We start from the raw sequence: 24,806 nt of genomic DNA, 5'->3' as shown, positions 1-24,806 counted from the left end.
TCGAACAACAGACAACCGAGATGCCCTCAGGGTATACCGTAGACTAGAATCAACACCCGGTCAAGGTGTCTCTTTAAACATACAAGACTGTGTTGTTCTTTCTTGCCTGTATTTTACCAACCGTAAGTTGCCCTTGATCAGAGTGCCCTTGATTAAAGTGAACCTCTCCATATCCCTCCTTCTCTACTCTAGCTGGAGATATCTCAATAGCAAGGATCTGGGTCAATTCCAAATTCAATTCAGGATATGAAATACAATATCACATGCCCTATGATAAATAGATTACTGGTTCTGTAGGTCTCATGATGTAACTGGGCCAAATACGTAGGGTAGGTAGGCTTAGAATGAACTTACCCTGGTATTATATTGTATTTTTACTCCCACTTTGTTTCTACTTTATCTGTCTCTCTGTTTGGCTCTCTCTGTGTCTGTTTTTCTCTGTCTGTCTGTCTGTCTCTCTGTCTCTGTTTTTCTCAGTTTGTCTCTCTGTGTCTCTGTTTTTCTCTGTCTGTCTCTCTGTTTCTGTTTTTCTCAGTCTGTCTCTCTGTCTCTGTTTTCTCTGTCTGTCTCCTGTGTCTCTGTTTTTCTCTGTCTGTCTCTCTGTGTCTCTGTTTTTCTCTGTCTGTCTCTCTGTGTCTCTGTTTTTCTCTGTCTGTCTCTCTGTGTCTCTGTTTTTCTCTGTCTGTCTCTCGGTCTCTGTTTTTCTCTGTCTGTCTCTCTGTGTCTCTGTTTTCTCTGTCTGTCTCTCTGTGTCTCTGTTTTTCTCTGTCTGTCTCTCTGTGTCTCTGTGCGTGCGTGTGTGCGTGTGTGTGTGTGTGTGTGTGTGCGTGTGTGTGGCTCAACAATCACCATAAGTTAATGAAGTGAGGCAGGGAGGCTTTGAAAGACAATATTATCAGCACCACAAAGGACAAACACACACACTAACGCTCTCTCTCACACACACACACACACACACACACACACACACACACACACACACACACACACACACACACACACACACACACACACACACACACACACACACACACACACACACACACACACACGCGCGCGCACACATACACACACACACACACACACGCGCACACATACACACACACACGCACACACACACACACACACACACATTTTTTTTAAATCAAATGGGAATAGGGGTGCAGATTGAATTTCTCATGGTCATGATAGTCGTGTCACAGATTGCTGGTAGGCTTTAGCATGACCTGAGGGATTGGTTGTTTATTTGATTAAGATTGTCATGTACCCATGTCCTGTAGTGCCCGCATTGGCATTGTGCTGCAGGGCACACTGGCATAGACTGGTATACATTCTAGACTGGTATACCTTCTAGACTAGTACACCTTCTAGACTGGTATACCTTCTAGACTGGTATACCTTCTAGACTGGTACACCTTCTAGACTGGTACACCTTCTAGACTGGTACACCTTCTAGACTGGTATACCTTCTAGACTGGTACACCTTCTAAACTGGTACACCTTCTAAACTGGTACACCTTCTAAACTGGTATACCTTCTAGACTGGTACACCTTCTAGACTGGTACACCTTCTAGACTGGTATACCTTCTAAACTGGTACACCTTCTAAACTGGTATACCTTCTAGACTGGTACACCTTCTAGACTGGTACACCTTCTAAACTGGTACACCTTCTAAACTGGTATACCTTCTAGACTGGTACACCTTCTAGACTGGTACACCTTCTAGACTGGTATACCTTCTAAACTGGTACACCTTCTAAACTGGTATACCTTCTAGACTGGTACACCTTCTAGACTGGTACACCTTCTAGACTGGTATACCTTCTAAACTGGTACACCTTCTAAACTGTTACACCTTCTAGACTGGTACACCTTCTAGACTGGTACACCTTCTAAACTGGTACACCTTCTAGACTGGTATACCTTCTAGACTGGTACACCTTCTAGACTGGTACACCTTCTAGACTGGTACACCTTCTAAACTGGTACACCTTCTAGACTGGTATACCTTCTAGACTGGTACACCTTCTAAACTGGTACACCTTCTAGACTGGTAAACCTTCTAGACTGGTACACCTTCTAGACTGGTACACCTTCTAAACTGGTATACCTTCTAGACTGGTATACATTCTAGACTGGTACACCTTCTAAACTGGTACACCTTCTAGACTGGTACACCTTCTAAACTGGTACACCTTCTAGACTGGTACACCTTCTAGACTGGTATACCTTCTAAACTGGTACACCTTCTAGACTGGTATACCTTCTAAACTGGTACACCTTCTAAACTGGTACACCTTCTAGACTGGTATACCTTCTAGACTGGTACACCTTCTAGACTGGTACACCTTCTAGACTGGTACACCTTCTAAACTGGTACACCTTCTAGACTGGTATACCTTCTAGACTGGTACACCTTCTAAACTGGTACACCTTCTAGACTGGTACACCTTCTAAACTGGTACACCTTCTAAACTGGTATACCTTCTAGACTGGTATACATTCTAGACTGGTACACCTTCTAAACTGGTACACCTTCTAGACTGGTACACCTTCTAGACTGGTACACCTTCTAAACTGGTATACCTTCTAGACTGGTATACCTTCTAGACTGGTACACCTTCTAGACTGGTACACCTTCTAGACTGGTATACCTTCTAGACTGGTACACCTTCTAGACTGGTACACCTTCTAAACTGGTATACCTTCTAGACTGGTATACCTTCTAGACTGGTACACCTTCTAGACTGGTACACCTTCTAGACTGGTATACCTTCTAAACTGGTACACCTTCTAGACTGGTACACCTTCTAAACTGGTATACCTTCTAGACTGGTATACCTTCTAAACTGGTACACCTTCTAAACTGGTACACCTTCTAAACTGGTATACCTTCACTCTGGCTGCTTCCTCATTTCTTTTTGTCTCGCTATCTCCTCTTTCGGTTTTTTCCCCATATCTCTCCATCCCCTTGTGCTCTCTTTCCCTGTATCACCTCCTGTCTATCTCTTTTTTCTCTCTCTTCTAGATATCTTTCTTGTTCTCTCCTCTAGGTATGTTGTGTATTTGTGACAGTTGTGTCCCAAAATGTCACCCTATTCCCTACACAGTGCACTCCTTTTGACCTGAGCTCAATGGGTCCTGGTCACAAGTAGTGCACTGCACTCTATAGCGAGCCATTTTGGATCCATCGACAGACTGGCTGAAGCTCTGACTGACTGTTCTGATTGAGTCTGTTGCCCCATTGCTGTAAAACTATCACCATCTCTGGTTAGAGTTACAGTATACACAAACCTGTTATGCAACTGTCATGTGCTTCCATTACCAAATCTTGGTCTATCAAGCCCAGTCTGGCTGACCGACCATGGAACCAGTAGACACCACAAGACACTACCAGGAACAAGAGAACCGGTAGACACCACAAGACACTACCAGGAACAAGAGAACCAGTAGACACCACAAGACACTACCAGGAACAAGAGAACCAGTAGACACCACAAGACACTACCAGGAACAAGAGAACCAGTAGACACCACAAGACACTACCAGGAACAAGAGAACCAGTAGACACCACAAGACACTACCAGGAACAAGAGAACCAGTAGACACCACAAGACACTACCAGGAACAAGAGAACCAGTAGACACCACAAGACACTACCAGGAACAAGAGAACCAGTAGACACCACAAGACACTACCAGGAACAAGAGAACCAGTAGACACCACAAGACACTACCAGGAACAAGAGAACCAGTAGACACCACAAGACACTACCAGGAACAAGAGAACCAGTAGACACCACAAGACACTACCAGGAACAAGAGAACCAGTAGACACCACAAGACACTACCAGGAACAAGAGAACCAGTAGACACCACAAGACACTACCAGGAACAAGAGAACCAGTAGACACCACAAGACACTACCAGGAACAAGAGAACCAGTAGACACCACAAGACACTACCAGGAACAAGAGAACCAGTAGACACCACAAGACACTACCAGGAACTAGAGAACCAGTAGACACCACAAGACACTACCAGGAACAAGAGAACCAGTAGACACCACAAGACACTACCAGGAACTAGAGAACCAGTAGACACCACAAGACACTACCAGGAACTAGAGAACCAGTAGACACCACAAGACACTACCAGGAACAAGAGAACCAGTAGACACCACAAGACACTACCAGGAACAAGAGAACCAGTAGACACCACAAGACACTACCAGGAACAAGAGAACCAGTAGACACCACAAGACACTACCAGGAACTAGAGAACCAGTAGAAATGGTAAAAGAAATGTCAACTTCTCAATTGGAACACTTATAAATGTTTGATGCCAGAATTGAGTTGGTGTCTTGTCAGTAGATGATCATCATCTTCTAGTTGGATATAGGTAGCCTGGTCCTAGATGTGTTTGTGCTGTCTTGCCAACTGACCCTAGGAGTTGGCAAGACAGCATAAACAGATCTGAGACCAGGCTAGGTTATAATCTAGGCACCTTTTTGGTTATTTTTATGCTGTCACTTTTCAGGCGTGCTTGACGATTTTGTTAGCTGTTGGGAAATCTAGGTCACTGTCTCACATGGGAGTTTTTTTCTATTATGTGCTTCTGAAAATTCAGTGCCAAAAATACAGTACAGTATATCTACTTTGAGCAGACATGATAGCTACACAGGCTCGTGCCAGAGAAACTCATGGTTCAAAACCTCCCTCTCTCTCTCTCTGTCCCATTCTCTATTCCTCTAATCCTGCCAAACCCCTTGGGGGGACGTTGGGTAAATTGGGCAAAAGGAAAGGGGAGGAGGGACGAGGAGAAGGGAGAAGGAGGGGGTGAAAAAGCCGTAGTCATTATTTCTGGCCAGATGTTTACTTTGGTGAAGTTGAAAAAAAAGTGGGTATTTTATTGTGAACAGATGGAAGAAATATGATACAATAGGGAAATGTAGGGAGATGGGGGCATGTCCCAAGGCAGCCTTTTACCAACGAGTTCTCAGGAAGATTCCTGTGCCACGTTGAACTGTAAACATTTTGAGGAGTAATGACCAGACGTACAGTATCACCACTCCTTCCTACACACTCATAATCTCCCTCACTGTCACTCCCTCACTGTCTCTCCCTCACTGTCTCTTTCCCTCACTGTCTCTCTCCCTCACTGTCTCTCTCCCTCACTGTCTCTCCCTCGCTGTCTCTCCCTCACTGTCTCTCCCTCACTGTCTCTCTCCCTCACTGTCTCTCCCTCGCTGTCTCTCCCTCACTGTCTCTCTTCCTCACTGTCTCTGTCCCTCACTGTCTCTCTTCCTCACTGTCTCTGTCCCTCACTGTCTCTCTCCCTCACTGTCTCTCTTCCTCACTGTCTCTCTTCCTCACTGTCTCTCCCTCACTGTCTCTCCCTCACTGTCTCTCCCTCACTGTCTCTCCCTCGCTGTCTCTCCCTCACTGTCTCTGTCCCTCACTGTCTCTCCCTCACTGTCTCTCTCCCTCACTGTCTCTCCCTCGCTGTCTCTCCCTCACTGTCTCTCTTCCTCACTGTCTCTGTCCCTCACTGTCTCTCCCTCACTGTCTCTCTCTTTTTCTTTCTCACAGACACACACATTCACTTCCTGCTTTAATTGGACAAACTGACACATTCTTTTGGAAGGTGTGTGCATGCGCACGTGCGTACATGCATGTGTGTGTGTGACACCTGGTAATTTCTGGTATGGTCAGGTCAGGATTAGGAGTGCACTATAACCGTGTTGTAAGTAGGGACTATCAGTGAGCGTGGCTGGCTGTGTTTATGTAGCATGCTTTAGCACTTACTCAAGCTACATAGCTAGCATGCCTGCATGGTGTTCGTGTCAAGGCGCGTGCTCTCCTCTCCCTGTGTGTATATGAACACCTGTCCGAGTCGTTTAGATGATCCCAACAATAACTATCAACAATGAGATTTGGAGTAGAGATTGGAACTGGAATTGAAGTGCTTCCTGGAAAAGTGGTTAAGAGGTTTAAGAGCGTTGGGCCCGTAACCAAAAGGTCAATTGTTCAAATCCCTGAGCCGACTAGGTGAACAATCTGTCGATGTGCCCTTGAGCAAGGCACTTAGCCCTAATTACTCCTGTAAGTCGCGGTGGATAAGAGGGTCTGTTAAATTAAAGAACTATGAACTGTCAGAAAATGAAGAGGGTCAAAGGAGCACGGGAAAGAAGCAGGTCACGCTCCTCTACTTTTCATTCTTTCTCTCCCTCCATCCACCACTCATTTTGTTCTGTGTGAACAGAAGGATGCGGAAGCCTAAAGAGATACATGAGTCATTGTTCCACAGTACTACTATGTGCTGTGTTCCTGTTATCTTTCCTGTTTTCCAACATGGACAGAAAGCCTTTGAATTATTCATTCACGCCCTCCCATGGTTCTCTTCCAATCACGTTTGAGGATAGTAGATCCTTTCCTTTCCCTTCTTCCCCTATCGCTTGGTTGTCACTAGTTACCACAGCCACAAAGTCAAAATTGCCTATATTGGAGGGAAAATTAAGGTTAGGGTTAGTCATAAGGTTAACAGTGTGGTTAAGGTTAGGGTTAGGTTTAAAATCTGATTTTAAGAAAATGAATTGTTAAAATAGGCGGGGTTAAGCCATTTGTGGCTGTGGTAACTAGTAACTGTATTGGAATGATTCCGGGGCTCTTTTCAGAAGGGCTCAACGTTACACATAATACACAACGTTCACCTCATTGAATACACCCCAGCTAAAGGTTGGCTGGGTGTTCAGCGGATGTTTGGGTGATGTGTGAGAACATGATTTTCCTGATCTGGTCTTCATCTGGCTCTGGTTACCGTTGAAGGAACTCCTCAGCATTGTTAATGAGAGACATTGTAAACTTGTGACTCAGTGTATGTGTGTAAATGTTCGTGGGTTTGCATGCATTTTCACAACACTAATTCCAGTGACCTCATCTTAAAACAATGAAACAAACAGTGGGATAAATGACCATTTTCCAGGTGTGTTTGCATACATATGTGTCTTCAGAGTATATAACCACTCTCTTACTGTACTCTGTCTGTCTCTCTCTCTCTCTCTCTCTCTCTCTCTCTCTCTCTCTCTCTCTCTCTCCCTCTCTCTCTCTCTTTCTCTCTCTCTCTCTACCCCCTCCCCCGCTCTCTCTCCCCCTCTCTCTCTATCCCCCTCCCCTCTCTCTAACTCCCCCCTTTCTTTCTTTCTCTCTCTCTCTCTCCCTCTCTCCCCCCTCTCCCCTCTCGCAAATTCAAATTCAAGCTGCTTTATTGGCATGAAAAACATTGCGTCAATATTGCCAAAGCAACAATGTATACAATATACATTGTAATAAAATAATGAATAATAAAATAAAATGGTAGTAAATCATAATACAAATAAATAAAAAAATAACAATAATACCAACAATAAAATGGTAACAGTCAATAGTAGAAACAGAATAAGTAATAGGGACGATAAAAGTCTAAACATGGAACTTGAAACGATTAATAACTTACTATAACTAACTGTCATCCTTACCATTACATCAGTACTACAACTACCATCATCATTACTACTAGTACTACAACTACCATCATCATTACTACTAGTACTACAACTACCATCATCATTACATCAGAACTACAACTACCATCATCATTACTACTAGTACTACAACTACCATCATCATTACTACTCAGTACTACAACTACCATCATCATTACTACTAGTACTACAACTACCATCATCATTACTACTAGTACTACAACTACCATCATCATTACTACTCAGTACTAGAACTACCATCATCATTACTACTAGTACTACAACTACCATCATCAGTACTACTAGTACTACAACTACCATCATCATTACATCAGTACTACAACTACCATCATCATTACTACTAGTATTACAACTACCATCATCATTACTACTAGTACTACAACTACCATCATCATTACACTCAGTACTACAACTACCATCATCATTACTACTAGTACTACAACTACCATCATCATTACTACTAGTACTACAACTACCATCATCATTACTACTAGTACTACAACTACCATCATCATTACTACTAGTATTACAACTACCATCATCATTACTACTAGTACTACAACTACCATCATCATTACAGCTCAGTACTACAACTACCATCATCATCTACTGACCCCCCCTCTACCGTACTACAACTACCATCATCATTACTACTAGTACTACCACCACTACCACCATCATCATTACATCAGTACTACAACTACCATCATCATTACTACTAGTACTACAACTACCATCATCATTACTACTAGTACTACAACTACCATCATCATTACTACTAGTACTACCACCACCATCATTACATCAGTACTACAACTACCATCATCATTACTACTAGTACTACAACTACCATCATCATTACTAGTAGTACTACAACTACCATCATCATTACTACTAGTACTACAACTACCATCATCATTACTACTAGTACTACTACCACCATCATTACATCAGTACTACAACTACCATCATCATTACTACTAGTACTACAACTACCATCATCATTACTACTAGTTCTACAACTACCATCATCATTACTACTAGTACTACAACTACCATCATCATTACTACTCAGTACTACAACTACCATCATCATTACTACTAGTACTACAACTACCATCATCATTACTACTAGTACTACAACTACCATCATCATTACTACTAGTACTACAACTACCATCATCATTACTACTCAGTACTACAACTACCATCATCATTACTACTAGTACTACAACTACCATCATCATTACTACTAGTACTACAACCTACCATCATCATTACTACTAGTACTACAACTACCATCATCATTACTACTAGTACTACTACCACCATCATTACATCAGTACTACAACTACCATCATCATTACTACTAGTACTACCACCACCATCATTACATCAGTACTACAACTACCATCATCATTACTACTAGTACTACCACCACTACCACCACCATCATTACATCAGTACTACAACTACCATCATCATTACTACTAGTACTACAACTACCATCATCATTACTACTAGTACTACAACTACCATCATCATTACTACTAGTACTACCACCACCATCATTACATCAGTACTACAACTACCATCATCATTACTACTAGTACTACAACTACCATCATCATTACTAGTAGTACTACAACTACCATCATCATTACTACTAGTACTACAACTACCATCATCATTACTACTAGTACTACTACCACCATCATTACATCAGTACTACAACTACCATCATCATTACTACTAGTACTACAACTACCATCATCATTACTACTAGTTCTACAACTACCATCATCATTACTACTAGTACTACAACTACCATCATCATTACTACTAGTACTACCACCACTACCACCACCATCATTACATCAATACTACAACTACCATCATCATTACTACTAGTACTACCACCACTACCACCACCATCATTACATCAGTACTACAACTACCATCATCATTACTACTTGTACTACTACCACCATCATTTCATCAGTACTACAACTACCATCATCATTACTACTAGTACTACCACCACTACCACCACCATCATTACATCAATACTACAACTACCATCATCATTACTACTAGTACTACAACTACCATCATCATTACTACTAGTACTACAACTACCATCATCATTACTACTAGTACTACAACTACCATCATCATTACATCAGAACTACAACTACCATCATCATTACTACTAGTACTACAACTACCATCATCATTACATCAGAACTACAACTACCATCATCATTACTACTAGTACTACAACTACCATCATCATTACATCAGTACTACAACTACCATCATCATTACTACTAGTACTACAACTACCATCATCATTACTACTCGTACTACAACTACCATCATCATTACTACTAGTACTACCACCACCATCATTACATCAGTACTACAACTACCATCATCATTACTACTAGTACTACAACTACCATCATCATTACTAGTAGTACTACAACTACCATCATCATTACTACTAGTACTACAACTACCATCATCATTACTACTAGTACTACACCACCATCATTACTCAGTACTACAACTACCATCATCATTACTCTAGTACTACAACTACCATCATCATTACTACTAGTACTACAACTACCATCATCATTACTACTAGTACTACAACTACCATCATCATTACTACTAGTACTACAACTACCATCATCATTACTACTAGTACTACAACTACCATCATCATTACATCAGTACTACAACTACCATCATCATTACTACTAGTACTACAACTACCATCATCATTACTACTAGTACTACAACTACCATCATCATTACTACTAGTACTACAACTACCATCATCATTACTACTAGTACTACAACTACCATCATCATTACATCAGTACTACAACTACCATCATCATTACTACTAGTACTACAACTACCATCATCATTACTACTAGTACTACAACTACCATCATCATTACTACTAGTACTACAACTACCATCATCATTACTACTAGTACTACTACCACCATCATTACATCAGTACTACAACTACCATCATCATTACTACTAGTACTACCACCACCATCATTACATCAGTACTACAACTACCATCATCATTACTACTAGTACTACCACCACTACCACCACCATCATTACATCAGTACTACAACTACCATCATCATTACTACTAGTACTACAACTACCATCATCATTACTACTAGTACTACAACTACCATCATCATTACTACTAGTACTACCACCACCGTCATTACATCAGTACTACAACTACCATCATCATTACTACTAGTACTACAACTACCATCATCATTACTAGTAGTACTACAACTACCATCATCATTACTACTAGTACTACAACTACCATCATCATTACTCAGTACTACAACTACCATCATCATTACTACTAGTACTACTACCACATCATTACATAGTACTACAACTACCATCATCATTACTACTAGGTACTACAGACTACCATCATCATTACTACTAGTACTACTACCACCATCATTACATCAGTACTACAACTACCATCATCATTACTACTAGTACTACAACTACCATCATCATTACTACTAGTACTACAACTACCATCATCATTACTACTAGTACTACACCACCTCATTACATCAGTACTACAACTACCATCATCATTACTGCTAGTACTACAACTACCATCATCATTACTACTAGTTCTACAACTACCATCATCATTACTACTAGTACTACAACTACCATCATCATTACTACTAGTACTACCACCACTACCACCACCATCATTACATCAGTACTACAACTACCATCATCATTACTACTTGTACTACTACCACCATCATTTCATCAGTACTACAACTACCATCATCATTACTACTAGTACTACCACCACTACCACCACCATCATTACATCAATACTACAACTACCATCATCATTACTACTAGTACTACAACTACCATCATCATTACTACTAGTACTACAACTACCATCATCATTACTACTAGTACTACAACTACCATCATCATTACATCAGAACTACAACTACCATCATCATTACTACTTGTACTACTACCACCATCATTTCATCAGTACTACAACTACCATCATCATTACTACTAGTACTACCACCACTACCACCACCATCATTACATCAATACTACAACTACCATCATCATTACTACTAGTACTACAACTACCATCATCATTACTACTAGTACTACTACCACTACCACCACAATCATTACATCAGTACTACAACTAACATCATCATTACTACTAGTACTACTACCACCATCATTACATCAGTACTACAACTACCATCATCATTACTACTAGTACTACAACTACCATCATCATTACTACTAGTACTACCACCACTACCACCACCATCATTACATCAGTACTACAACTACCATCATCATTACTACCAGTACTACCACCACCATCATTACATCAGTACTACAACTACCATCATCATTACTACTAGTACTATCACCACCATCATTACATCAGTACTACAACTACCATCATCATTACTACTAGTACTACCACCACTACCACCACCATCATTACATCAGTACTACATTTACATTACATTTAAGTCAGTTAGCAGACGCTCTTATCCAGAGCGACTTACAAATTGGTGCATTGACCTTATGATATCCAACAACTACCATCATCATTACTACTAGTACTACCACCACTACCACCACCATCATTACATCAGTACTACAACTACCATCATCATTACTACCAGTACTACCACCACCATCATTACATCAGTACTACAACTACCATCATCATTACTACTAGTACTACCACCATCATTACATCAGTACTACAACTACCATCATCATTACTACTAGTACTACCACCACTACCACCACCATCATTACATCAGTACTACAACTACCATCATCATTACTACTAGTACTACCACCACCATCATTACATCAGTACTACAACTACCATCATCATTACTACTAGTACTACCACCACTACCACCACCATCATTACATCAGTACTACAACTACCATCATCATTACTACTAGTACTACCACCACCATCATTACATCAATACTACAACTACCATCATCATTACTACTAGTACTACCACCACTACCACCACCATCATTACATCAGTACTACAACTACCATCATCATTACTACCAGTACTACCACCACCATCATTACATCAGTACTACAACTACCATCATCATTACTACTAGTACTACCACCATCATTACATCAGTACTACAACTACCATCATCATTACTACTAGTACTACCACCACTACCACCACCATCATTACATCAGTACTACAACTACCATCATCATTACTACTAGTACTACCACCACCATCATTACATCAATACTACAACTACCATCATCATTACTACTAGTACTACCACCACCATCATTACATCAATACTACAACTACCATCATCATTACTACTAGTACTATCACCACCATCATTACATCAGTACTACAACTACCATCATCATTACTACTAGTACTACCACCACTACCACCACCATCATTAAACTGCTATAGTTACCATCACCCCTACTATCCGTACCACTACTATAATGATCTAATAATAATAACAATAATAATAATAATAATACTACTAGAAAATAACAATTTATCTCTCTCTCTTTCTTTCTCCCCCTCTCCTTCTCTCTCTCTCTCTCTCTCTCTCTTTCTTTCTTTCTTTCTTTCTTTCTCTCTCTCTCTCTGTATCTCTCTCTGTCTCTCTCTATCCCCCTCTCCCTCCCCCTCTCTCTCCCTCTCTCTCTCTCTTTCTCCATTCCATCCAGATGTTCCCTGGAATCTATCATGAGCTTTTACATTTTGGCTGCTGAAATTGAAGACAGATGTGTTCCATCTGTATTTGGGTGCACACGTGTCTGTGTGTGTTTTTGTTTCTGTTTCTGTGTTCCACAGCACATGCAGCTTTGTTTCTATGTACTGTTGACCTCTAATAGAGGTACTTACTGTACATTGTGTTATGCAGTGTGGGTCTTTCTTGCGAACTGTAAAGTATGTGTGTGTGGGTTCACCCATTTGTGTATGTGCCTTTGGTTGTCCGTGTGTAAACTCAAGCCTCTCTCCGGGAGCTGGTTTGTCCCCAGTGAGTGCAGCAGCCCTGCTGGATCGCACGGCCACGTCAGCAGATCTGTGCTGTGTGTGTGTGTGTGTGTGTGTGTTTGTGTGTGTGTGTGGGTGCAATTGTGCGTCTAATTTCTACAGACTCCCTCTGTCACGCCCTGACCATAGAGAGCCCTTGGTTATCTATGGTATAGTAGGTCAGGGCGTGACTGGGGGTGTTTTATGTTGTTTATTTCTATGTTGGTGTGCTTGGTATGGTTCCCAATCAGAGGCAGCTGTTTAGCGTTGTCTCTGATTGGGGATCATATTTAGGCAGCCATTTCCCCACTGTGTTTTGTGGGATCTTGTTTTTGTGTAGGTGCCTGTTTGCACTACACTGTCTTCACGTTTCGTTTGATTCATTTATTGTTTTTGTATTTTGCTGAAGTTTCACGTTATAATAAAGTTGCGGAACACTACTCACGCTGCGCCTTGGTCCAATCATTACGACGATCGTGACACCCTCCTTCCTCCCTGCTATTCCCACTGCTGCCTGGGATTTCTAACCTTTTCATAATCATTTGTGTTTCTGTGTGTTGTAACTACAATATTCATTGCTTTGACATTGTTCAATGAGCAATCATGAAATCCTATTTTAAGTTATAAGGAACACAAGAACCCCCCAAAAAAGAAATGTGTTTATTTCCACTCAATGTGCAATAAACAAATGCTACACTTAACACTCAACAACAGCACTTAATGTTTGGTTTAGATTGGTTGACTTCGATTGAGTCGAGTCACTCTCCTCACTGGTCTCTTTGGATCGATGCAGTCGGAGGTTCCCGGGCTACGGTACAATTCTTCTCAGGTCCTTTTCCGCCAAGACACTTGGGTTAGCACACTGTCCTCTTCATACTTCCTCCTCTTCAGAGGGTTGCCCTCTAGCTGGCAGCAGCTTGGATCAGTTGAGGGTCAGAGGTCAGACTCCCTGGGCCTCTTTCAGGTGATGGTAACTCTAGAGGTGAGTCAGGTGTCAGTCCTCTGATGCTCTCGTCCTCTTGGAGGGTCATGTCTTCTGGCTGAAAAGACTCCAGGGTGGCTAGAAGTGGCTGATTCTACAGCTCTGCTAAAGCAGGCCTTTGACACTATAGAGACATGGAGTAGAATAGTACTTGGAAATGTCAGTTTTACTCTGCTCCCAACCACCCTAGATACCACAGAAACAGACACACAAGTGTCTTGCATGACCTCCAGGGCCACAGGGGCTACTGCCTGCCTAGCCTGGGCCACTGCCTTTCCAGCTCAGCCCTCGGGACAACGCCATGGTTCCTGGCCTCTAGGGCTCCACGACCAGCAGCGAAGGACAGGGGGACGTCTAGGCTGGATGAAGCGACCGACCTCTCTGGGCCCTTCTTCTTCCTCCGAGTCAAAGGTGGACTCGTAGCCAGAGTCATAGTCCAAGTCAAACTCCTATTGGTCAGGCACAAAGTGCCTAGTTAAATAAAGGTTAAATAAAAAAAATGTAAGTGCACAACACGCAGAACCATATTGAATTCCACTAACATTGTAGCAATTCCGAAGATTTTCAGAGTGTTTCAAAAACAACAGGTCATCTCAGAAGGTTTAGGTGGTTATGAAGGGAATGTTGAATCTGGCTAATTTAGAATGTGGAATTCTAGAATGTTTCTGATTGTTTCCATGTCCTTCCAAGCTCTGGTTCCTTATGATGCAGGTGATATCACAGTGTTGGCTTGTGACATCATACACAAAACTGCTCAGGCAGGTGCATATTTTATTGTTACCATGACAACAAAACTGACTCATGATAAATTACCTTTTTAGAAAATGTTTTTATTAATGCCATTTTCAAAAAAAACTGTGGTGTCTCTCTTTCTGGTTTTGTTTGCCTGTCTGTCTGTCTGTCTGTCTGTCTGTCTGTCTGTCTGTCTGTCTGTCTGTCTGTCTGTCTGTCTGTCTGTCTGTCTGTCTGTCTGTCTGTCTGTCGGGGGGGAGGGCAGAATAAAGAGAAAGAGAGGAAGATAAAATAGAGGAAGATTGAGCAAGAGAGACAGACACCCCCCAAAAAAGTGGAAAGGGCCTCGCTGACCACAAAACCTCACTCACTATTAATGAACAAGAAACATATAGTTCAGAGCCATTTCTGGCATAGATGGAGGGAGTAGTGAAAGTGAACATTTTCTGATAAAAGTGTGGCCTCTGTATGGATATACCCTTGTTGTCAGATTGGTAGTGTAGCACCAATACTCTTTTCCTCCTCCTTTCCTCCACTACTGTGATTCATGACTACTGATCTGAAAGGATTCAATAGTTAAAGGTGATGTGTTGGTGTTTGTTGCATACCTCCAATTGTTTGCTCAGTTTCATAGGGAGTGCTAGTTTACAGGGGTCAATAAACATGGTTAACTGCCCTGTACAGGACTAAACACAGTACAGGCTATGCTCAAACCCTACATCCCAACCTGAACACTCCATTTTGCCACCTTTGGTCTCTTGGTCTCTCCATTCTTCTCACCCCTACGGGAGGTCAGCTCCCGCTCAGTACATTTGATTGACAACAAAGGGTTTGTTCGTAAATTGTGTTGTCAGACTGTCTGTGGGTAAATACAGAGGGTTTTCTCTTTCCGAGCGTTCAGAGCGCACACTGAACAATTGACACTGGACGCTCTGGCCGAGGAATACGGTTGATCCAAGCGTTCCTCACAACAGCAGTCAAGCACCCAAGCTAACTGGCTAAAGTTGGCTAGCTTGCTAGCTACCTCCAGACACAAATGAGAGAACAGCTCACCCTGACCATTTCACTCACCCTAGCAGAGCTGGTTAGGCTGTTTACATGTTATCTAGAGTGTTAGTGACTAACTGTGGTTTGGCAACAATTTAATTACTTTTTTTGCCTACATTTACTGACACCAGTCATATTCAGCGGGTGTTGCACGTTCATAAATTCATCAGTTATTCTGCGCTCTGGCACACTCAGATGAGAGTGCTCAGAAATCTGAGTATATAGCCAGAGTGAATTTCCGAACATAGGAGATATGCTAACTGGATAACAGTCGTTCAATTTCAGCATAGCTAGCTAGCAAAGCGATTCACATTTCTTGCTAGCTAACCACATGACACCTGCATCTCTAGCTGTAGCCACCGAAAAACGATATGAGGGGAACAAAAATCGGTCACTCACCCACTCCTCTAATGGCATGGCAAGTCTAACGGCTCTGTGTTTTTAGCTTGCTAAATAAATAGCCTATTAGCCACGTTATGACTGACTTGTGATCATTGCCCTTGCTAGTAAGGCTTGGAGTGTATTGACATTCCAAGCCTTAGTGATATTCATCTGTATTTGTCCAGAATATTGAGTAACTGAAACGGTGCATCCTGAATGGAGGCAGCAAACAATGTACCAGACCAGCTGTGATTTACAACCTGATAGCAATATGTTTGGGACTACCAAGAAATGTATTGGTGAATTATATGAATCATGCATTGAACTACATCCATCTATTCTGCCCACAATACCTTACTGTACGTCATGGAATTTTGATCCAAATAGAATCTATTTTTAAAACCTCTTATGAAGTTGGTTTTGTAGCATAAACTGGGAATTTTATAATTTTTACTGATATTATGATTGTCTGGTTTTTTCATATCTGGAAAATAGTTCAAACGCTGTGAGTTCCACTTTAAATAAGACATCTCAGTCAGTCCCCCCCAAAACAAATATATAATAAAAAAAATACACAAAAAAAACATTTGCACTTGTCTTCTCCTACCAGCACTGACTTTGCTGATAACTGTACTCACTACGACTGTGATGTGGTTGTCTCACCTAGCTATCTGATCATGATAAGTGCTTCTGCTAAACGACTAAGATGTAAAGAATTTACAGTAATAGTCATACGTGAAGTTGATACTTCACATAAAATACCCAGACTGGAGAAGAAGGTGAAAGCCTGTTCTCCCTGGTTTATGGAACCACTGTCATGGGGAAGTCCTTTAGAAATAGATGCTGTGATGTGTGTTACTTGACTCATATTATTTTTCTTCTTCTCATGGCTGCTCAGTTTGGTCTTGAAGGGACTGCAGTGAGGTGTTTTGACTCAGTGCTCTAGACAGCCATGCTGCACCCATTCCCATGACAACTTACCCTGCTGCACCCCGTCCCCATAACTACATGTCCTGCTGCACCCATTCCCATAACAACATGTCCTGCTGCACCCATTCCCATAACAACATGTCCTGCTGCACCCATTCCCATAACAACATGTCCTGCTGCACCCATTCCCATAACAACATGTCCTGCTGCACCCATTCCCATAACAACATGCCCTGCTGCACCCATTCCCATAACAACATGTCCTGCTGCACCCATTCCCATAACAACATGTCCTGCTGCACCCATTCCCATAACAACATGTCCTGCTGCACCCATTCCCATAACAACATGTCCTGCTGCACCCATTCCCATAACAACATGTCCTGCTGCACCCATTCCCATAACAACATGCCCTCTGCACCCATTCCCATAACAACATGCCCTCTGCACCCATTCCCATAACAACATGCCCTGCTGCACCCATTCCCATAACAACATGTCCTGCTGCACCCATTCCCATAACAACATGCCCTGCTGCACCCATTCCCATAACAACATGTCCTGCTGCACCCATTCCCATAACAACATGTCCTGCTGCACCCATTCCCATAACAACATGTCCTGCTGCACCCCTTCCCATAACAACATGTCCTGCTGCACCCATTCCCATAACAACATGTCCTGCTGCACCCATTCCCATAACAACATGTCCTGCTGCACCCATTCCCATAACAACATGTCCTGCTGCACCCATTCCCATAACAACATGCCCTGCTGCACCCATTCCCATAACAACATGTCCTGCTGCACCCATTCCCATAACAACATGTCCTGCTGCACCCATTCCCATAACAACATGCCCTGCTGCACCCATTCCCATAACAACATGCCCTGCTGCACCCATTCCCATAACAACATGTCCTGCTGCACCCATTCCCATAACAACATGTCCTGCTGCACCCATTCCCATAACTACATGTCCTGCTGCACCCATTCCCATAACAACATGTCCTGCTGCACCCATTCCCATAACAACATGCCCTGCTGCACCCATTCCCATAACAACATGTCCTGCTGCACCCATTCCCATAACAACATGTCCTGCTGCACCCATTCCCATAACAACATGTCCTGCTGCACCCCGTCCCCATAACAACATGTCCTGCTGCACCCATTCCCATAACAACATGTCCTGCTGCACCCATTCCCATAACAACATGTCCTGCTGCACCCATTCCCATAACAACATGTCCTGCTGCACCCATTCCCATAACAACATGTCCTGCTGCACCCATTCCCATAACAACATGCCCTGCTGCACCCATTCCCATAACAACATGCCCTGCTGCACCCATTCCCATAACAACATGTCCTGCTGCACCCATTCCCTTAACAACATGTCCTGCTGCACCCATTCCCATAACAACATGCCCTGCTGCACCCATTCCCATAACAACATGTCCTGCTGCACCCATTCCCATAACAACATGCCCTGCTGCACCCATTCCCATAACAACATGTCCTGCTGCACCCATTCCCTTAACAACATGTCCTGCTGCACCCATTCCCTTAACAACATGTCTTGTGACTGGGATGACAGACTGTGTTCAAAGGTTGATCTGCAAAGTAGGTTTCAGTTATCTCTCTCTCTCTCTGAGCATAATATAAACCGGGCACTACAGTCTGCCTAAGGTTGCATGTGTGTACTGTATGTGTGTTTGTGGAAAGGACACACTGACTCACTTTCACTGTTCTGCTGCAGTGACTCAGATGGAGAGAATGAAAGAAAAAGAGAGCGGGACCAATAAGGCAGAGGGCAACCTCATCAGCTCGCCCGCTATCTCAGCATCTGATTCGCTGGGGAATGAATTGATTTGTGATTGACAGCTGAGATTGACGGCTGAGGACGGAGTCTTATCTGACCTCCAGGGTTCTTCTGGGAATAGAAGGAGTGGGAGCTGTTCTGAGAAAGACAGTTGTATGAGTATCCATGACAACTAGTATGAGACAGTTGCCAACTAGTATGAGACAGTTGCACACTATCCAGGAAGTCTTTTTTTTACATGTTATATCCCATCGTTAATGTAAAGAATCGGGGCTAGCAAAAACGATATACAAAGTTTTGGTGCGACATTATCCCACTGACGTTCTGAGAACAATCTAAGGGGACGTTCTCTGGGGGACGTTAGTGTGGTTCCCTGTAAGTTAGTTGGACGTCACTGAGGACCATGTCAGGACCTTTTTAGGACGTTTTCAGGACTTTCATTTTACTAGTCCTTAAGACGTTGTGTGATGGTCCCAAGGGAATGTTCTCTGGGTCCTAAAAACATCATCGGCGACGTCCCCAGGACAAACCAGGAAGTAGACAAAACCTCCATGGGACCATGACACAACATCCTGACAACTTTAGGCGACCATTTTGTGACGACACGAGGACGACCTAACGACTTATTATTGTTTGCAGGAAAACTAAATACTAACATGATAAATAGTATTCAAAGTAGTATGTACTTGTAGTAGTGATAGTTGAGAAAGTGCATACTCATGCAGTATGCAAGTACTAAACAGGCGGTACCCGATTCGGAACACAGCCCTCGTCTCCTCTTGGCAGATGAAACATTGTTTCAACCTATCCAGTTGTTTCACATCACTCGTGATAAAGAGATCATAAAAGAAAGGAGGCCATTTAAGAGTATTGGAACGCAGCCACTGTCCTCTGGCTTTCTCAAGGCCCCTGTACAAGCTGATGGGCATTGAGGCAGGACTACAATGCAGTGATTTTCCACCGGCAGGCTGCCTCTCTACACTGTAGCTGTTTGTCTGTGGGCATGGCTCAACAGGAAGGACTTTAGAGAGAGAGGGAAGGAGAGACAGAGAGGGAGAGAGAGAAAGAGAGAGGATGGGAAAAGGATTCTTAGAAGCCCTGAGCCCCGAGGCGTTTAGTTAGGTAAAAGCTCACTTAGTGACCAGAGACACACTTGAACAGTCACACGAACACACTTTAAGTTGTGTGGAATCCAACTTTAGGTTTCAATCTTTACTTAGCAGTTGGAGGCAGTAGCATTAAACATTAAAAGTAAGGGGCTTTCCACGCAGCAGAACTCTATATTTGGCAGGGTAATGTATCCGAAGTGTGTAATAGTCCCTTTACAACAGCAAAGCAGGTGGTTTTCATTTGCTGTGCTTTTGGTCATGGGTCTTGATTATGTACTGTACAATAAGCTTTTGCCAGAGGGTGGCCATAAACACAGCTCCAGAAACTGACAATATTGCTAATGATAATGGTATAAGAATAATGATTGATGATGATAATGTTGATGTTGAGGATGATGAAGATCATGATGATAAATATAGTAATCAGGAAAATTATAATGTTGATGGTTGTGGTGATGACTTCAATGATGTCAGTTATGATGACCCAAAAAATTAATTGATGATGATGAATGACCCTAACCATCACCCCCCTCTCTCTCTCTCTCTCTCTCTCTCTCTCTCTCTCTCTCTCTCGTCTGTAGGGAGGAGGTCCAACAGAACTGTGTTCGTTGGAAGAAGAAGTTCTCCTTCATCTGTAAGATGAGTGCCAGTCCCACCACTGGAGTCCTGGACCCCTGCATCTGCAGGGTCTCTGTACGCAAGGTAACTACATCTCCCATCAGCCCCTGCTATAGTCTTTTACAGTGCCTAAGAATGATACTCTACAGGTGACATTTTCTTAGGGAAACAACCTACTCAGTGAGAAAGAGTTGCCCTGTGTCCTGTCTTTTTAAAATTGTATAGTTATTTTGGGCAACTTTTTCATGACTGCTTGTCATTGCCCAAGTTCTCTCTCTGCCTCAAAAGTGTGTCATAGGTACATTATTACCTGATACAAGGTAATTTATCTATAATTACTCCTGTATAAGGCATTCTGTGGTAATGTAAGCCTACTCCCTAACCTTTTACCTCTAACTCTGATGTAATTGAATGAGACCTTCCTACACCTTTCACACACCTACACACTGGATCAACCTTGGTAGGTGTTTTTCAATGTCTGAAATATGTTTTGTTCACTTAGTTCCCATTCCCAAATCTACACACTGTTGCAGACAGCTTAGATCTGTCTATGGACTCTTTTGTTGCTTGTTGTTTACAATGCTAGTTATAGTACTTCTCTCGTTACCATGGTATCAGCAAATATGGGATTGCGAAACATTTCCCTTTCATGTATCAGTAATGGCTGACTGGAGATCAGGGCATGGCTATAATCACACAGCTGCGTATCTGCTATTATGACATGGAGTCTTCAGTTCTCAGATCAGTTCATCTGTAGGGAGTGGGGACTCTATGATTCCAACAGTGTAGCATACAAGTGCTCACTGTTAAAGCCACATTCTGTAATACTCTTCAGCATGACAAGCTTAACATGATCATTTATAATCAAACTGTTAAAAGAGGATCCTTCCTTTGTTTTATTTAGTCTCCTCGTGTTAGAATTCACTTGAAAAATGAATTCTAGCTGGTTAACTTTATGTACAATAATAGACTATAGAAGGAAAGAAAGTGTTTGTGCTTCATGCATTTCATTCACTTCTTCTTGTCACTGCAGGAGCTCAAAGGAGGAAAGACGTTTTCAAAGGTAAGACTAAAAAATGTGACATCTCATCTTTTAGCATGTCCCTGCTAATGTTGTTTGATTTCCCTGTTGGGCATTTCTGTACAGTTGGCACACACACACACACACACACACACACACACACACACACACACACACACACACACACACACACACACACACACACACACACACACACACATACACATACACATGTTTGTTTTACTATCCTTATGGGGACCAAACAATTGATTCCCATTCAAAATCCTATTTCCCTAACCCTTAACCCTAAACCTAACTGTAATGCTAACCCTAATTCTAACCCTAATTGTAACCCCTAAGCCTAAAATAGCAATTGTGCTTGTTTTACTGTCCTTGTGAGGACTTCTCGTCCCCACAAGGATAGTGAAAACCAAAAACACACACACACATACACCATATGTACAGTATATCTGGAGCAGATGAGTCAGTGTGTGTGTGATACAGTACATTTTTACAAACACAATAACGGTAAAACCACTGTGGTTAAAGTCATGGAAAAGGGAATTGGATCCATAGCTCAAGCCAACTAGTATGACACACATGTGACAAAGCCTTGTGACACAGGATGGGACTTTTGGGGAAGGTGGGGAAAACAGTGCAGTGACGTGGACAACTTCTTTCCTTCCTTATTGCTTTTCCAGCTGTAGTGTTTGTGGTTTATAGTGTTTCCACTAGTTGACAGTAAACTGTGTGAAGAAACCTTTTAGCTCTTCAGTGACCCTGACCTACGTTTTTAGGTGTGACCCAGTCAGGTGTGACCCTGACCTAAGTTTTTAGGTGTGACCCTGACCTAAGTTTTTAGGTGTGACCCAGTCAGGTGTGACCCTGACCTAAGTTTTTAGGTGTGACCCAGTCAGGTGTGACCCTGACCTAAGTTTTTAGGTGTGACCCACTCAGGTGTGACCCTGACCTAAGTTTTTAGGTGTGACCCAGTCAGGTGTGACCCTGACCTAAGTTTTTAGGTGTGACCCAGTCAGGTGTGACCCTGACCTACCTTTTTAGGTGTGACCCAGTTAGGTGTGACCCTGACCTAAGTTTTTAGGTGTGACCCAGTCAGGTGTGACCCTGACCTAAGTTTTTAGGTGTGACCCAGTCAGGTGTGACACTGACCTACGTTTTTAGGTGTGACCCAGTCAGGTGTGACCCTGACCTAAGTTTTTAGGTGTGACCCAGTCAGGTGTGACACTGACCTACGTTTTTAGGTGTGACCCAGTCAGGTGTGACCCTGACCTACGTTTTTAGGTGTGACCCAGTTAGGTGTGACCCTGACCTAAGTTTTTAGGTGTGACCCAGTCAGGTGTGACCCTGACCTAAGTTTTTAGGTGTGACCCAGTCAGGTGTGACCCTGACCTATGTTTTTAGGTGTGACCCAGTTAAGTGTGACCCTGACCTAAGTTTTTAGGTGTGACCCAGTCAGGTGTGACCCTGACCTACGTTTTTAGGTGTGACCCAGTCAGGTGTGACCCTGACCTAAGTTTTTAGGTGTGACCCAGTCAGGTGTGACACTGACCTACGTTTTTAGGTGTGACCCTGACCTAAGTTTTTAGGTGTGACCCAGTCAGGTGTGACCCTGACCTAAGTTTTTAGGTGTGACCCAGTCAGGTGTGACCCAGTCAGTGTTTGGTCACCTGGTGGACCATTACCAATAGACCCATTTCCCAGATGTGTCATGAAAAGTTGCGCACAGTTCGTCATCATAAACCTCTTCATTTACCTAGCAGTGGCTACGATCACATGCAACTTTAAATGGAGCTCATGCAAGTTAACAAACACGTCGTCACATGGTTATCGAGCTAGCAAGCCAGCGAGACAAGGTAGAATATCATAACTAGAGCTAGATAAAGCCGGTAGAATAATATACTTGTTGAACATAGCTATAGCCATCAGTCTTGTGTGTTTTCATGGTCATCACTCACTGTTAAGTTTGTCAAGATCACGACTTTAGCGTTAGGGTCATTCTTAAATTGCGGTAGCATTTGCTTACCTTGCCTTTGCAGCCATGAAAAACACTCTCAAATGACAAATAGTTACAGAACATACATGTTTTTGTTTATGTCGAACTGATTATCAATAATACAACATAATGCAAGTCCTTTATACTGCAAAACCTTATGTTAATGCATTGTTTAAAGTGCTTAGGGAAAGCAAATTGTCTTGTCTCAGTAGTGATGTGTAGAGTTGTAGTGACATGTTTTGGGGATTTAGAGATATATCTATTATTTTGAATGCTAGAAAGTGAACAAATGTATTTAATATATTGTATTGATAAAAAATAACAAGGCTATTAATAAAATAACTATTTTATTTACTAGTACAGTTTTATGTTATTGGTGTTACTGCCTTGAAAATAACATTACAAAGATATACAAGGACCTTTAGCATTCTCTCCAGTAGCAAACTGTTATCATGGGAGGGGT

At 42.3% G+C, this 24,806-nt stretch overlaps 1 protein-coding gene across 1 annotated transcript in view; it reads left to right on the top strand.

The window, feature by feature from the left end:
- eeig1b (estrogen-induced osteoclastogenesis regulator 1b) overlaps positions 1–24,806 on the top strand; it is a 108,625-nt gene that overhangs the window by 58,180 nt on the left and 25,639 nt on the right. Inside the window, exons 3-4 of the mRNA XM_045693160.2 lie at positions 21,272–21,392; positions 22,342–22,371. Coding sequence (XP_045549116.1) covers positions 21,272–21,392; positions 22,342–22,371 — 151 coding nt within the window. The remainder of the gene's footprint in view (positions 1–21,271; positions 21,393–22,341; positions 22,372–24,806) is intronic.

Source organism: Salmo salar, chromosome 01, assembly GCF_965601325.2.
Source record: "Salmo salar chromosome 01, fSalSal1, whole genome shotgun sequence".
Taxonomy (NCBI): domain Eukaryota; kingdom Metazoa; phylum Chordata; class Actinopteri; order Salmoniformes; family Salmonidae; genus Salmo; species Salmo salar.
This window is presented reverse-complemented; position numbering and strand designations above follow the sequence as displayed.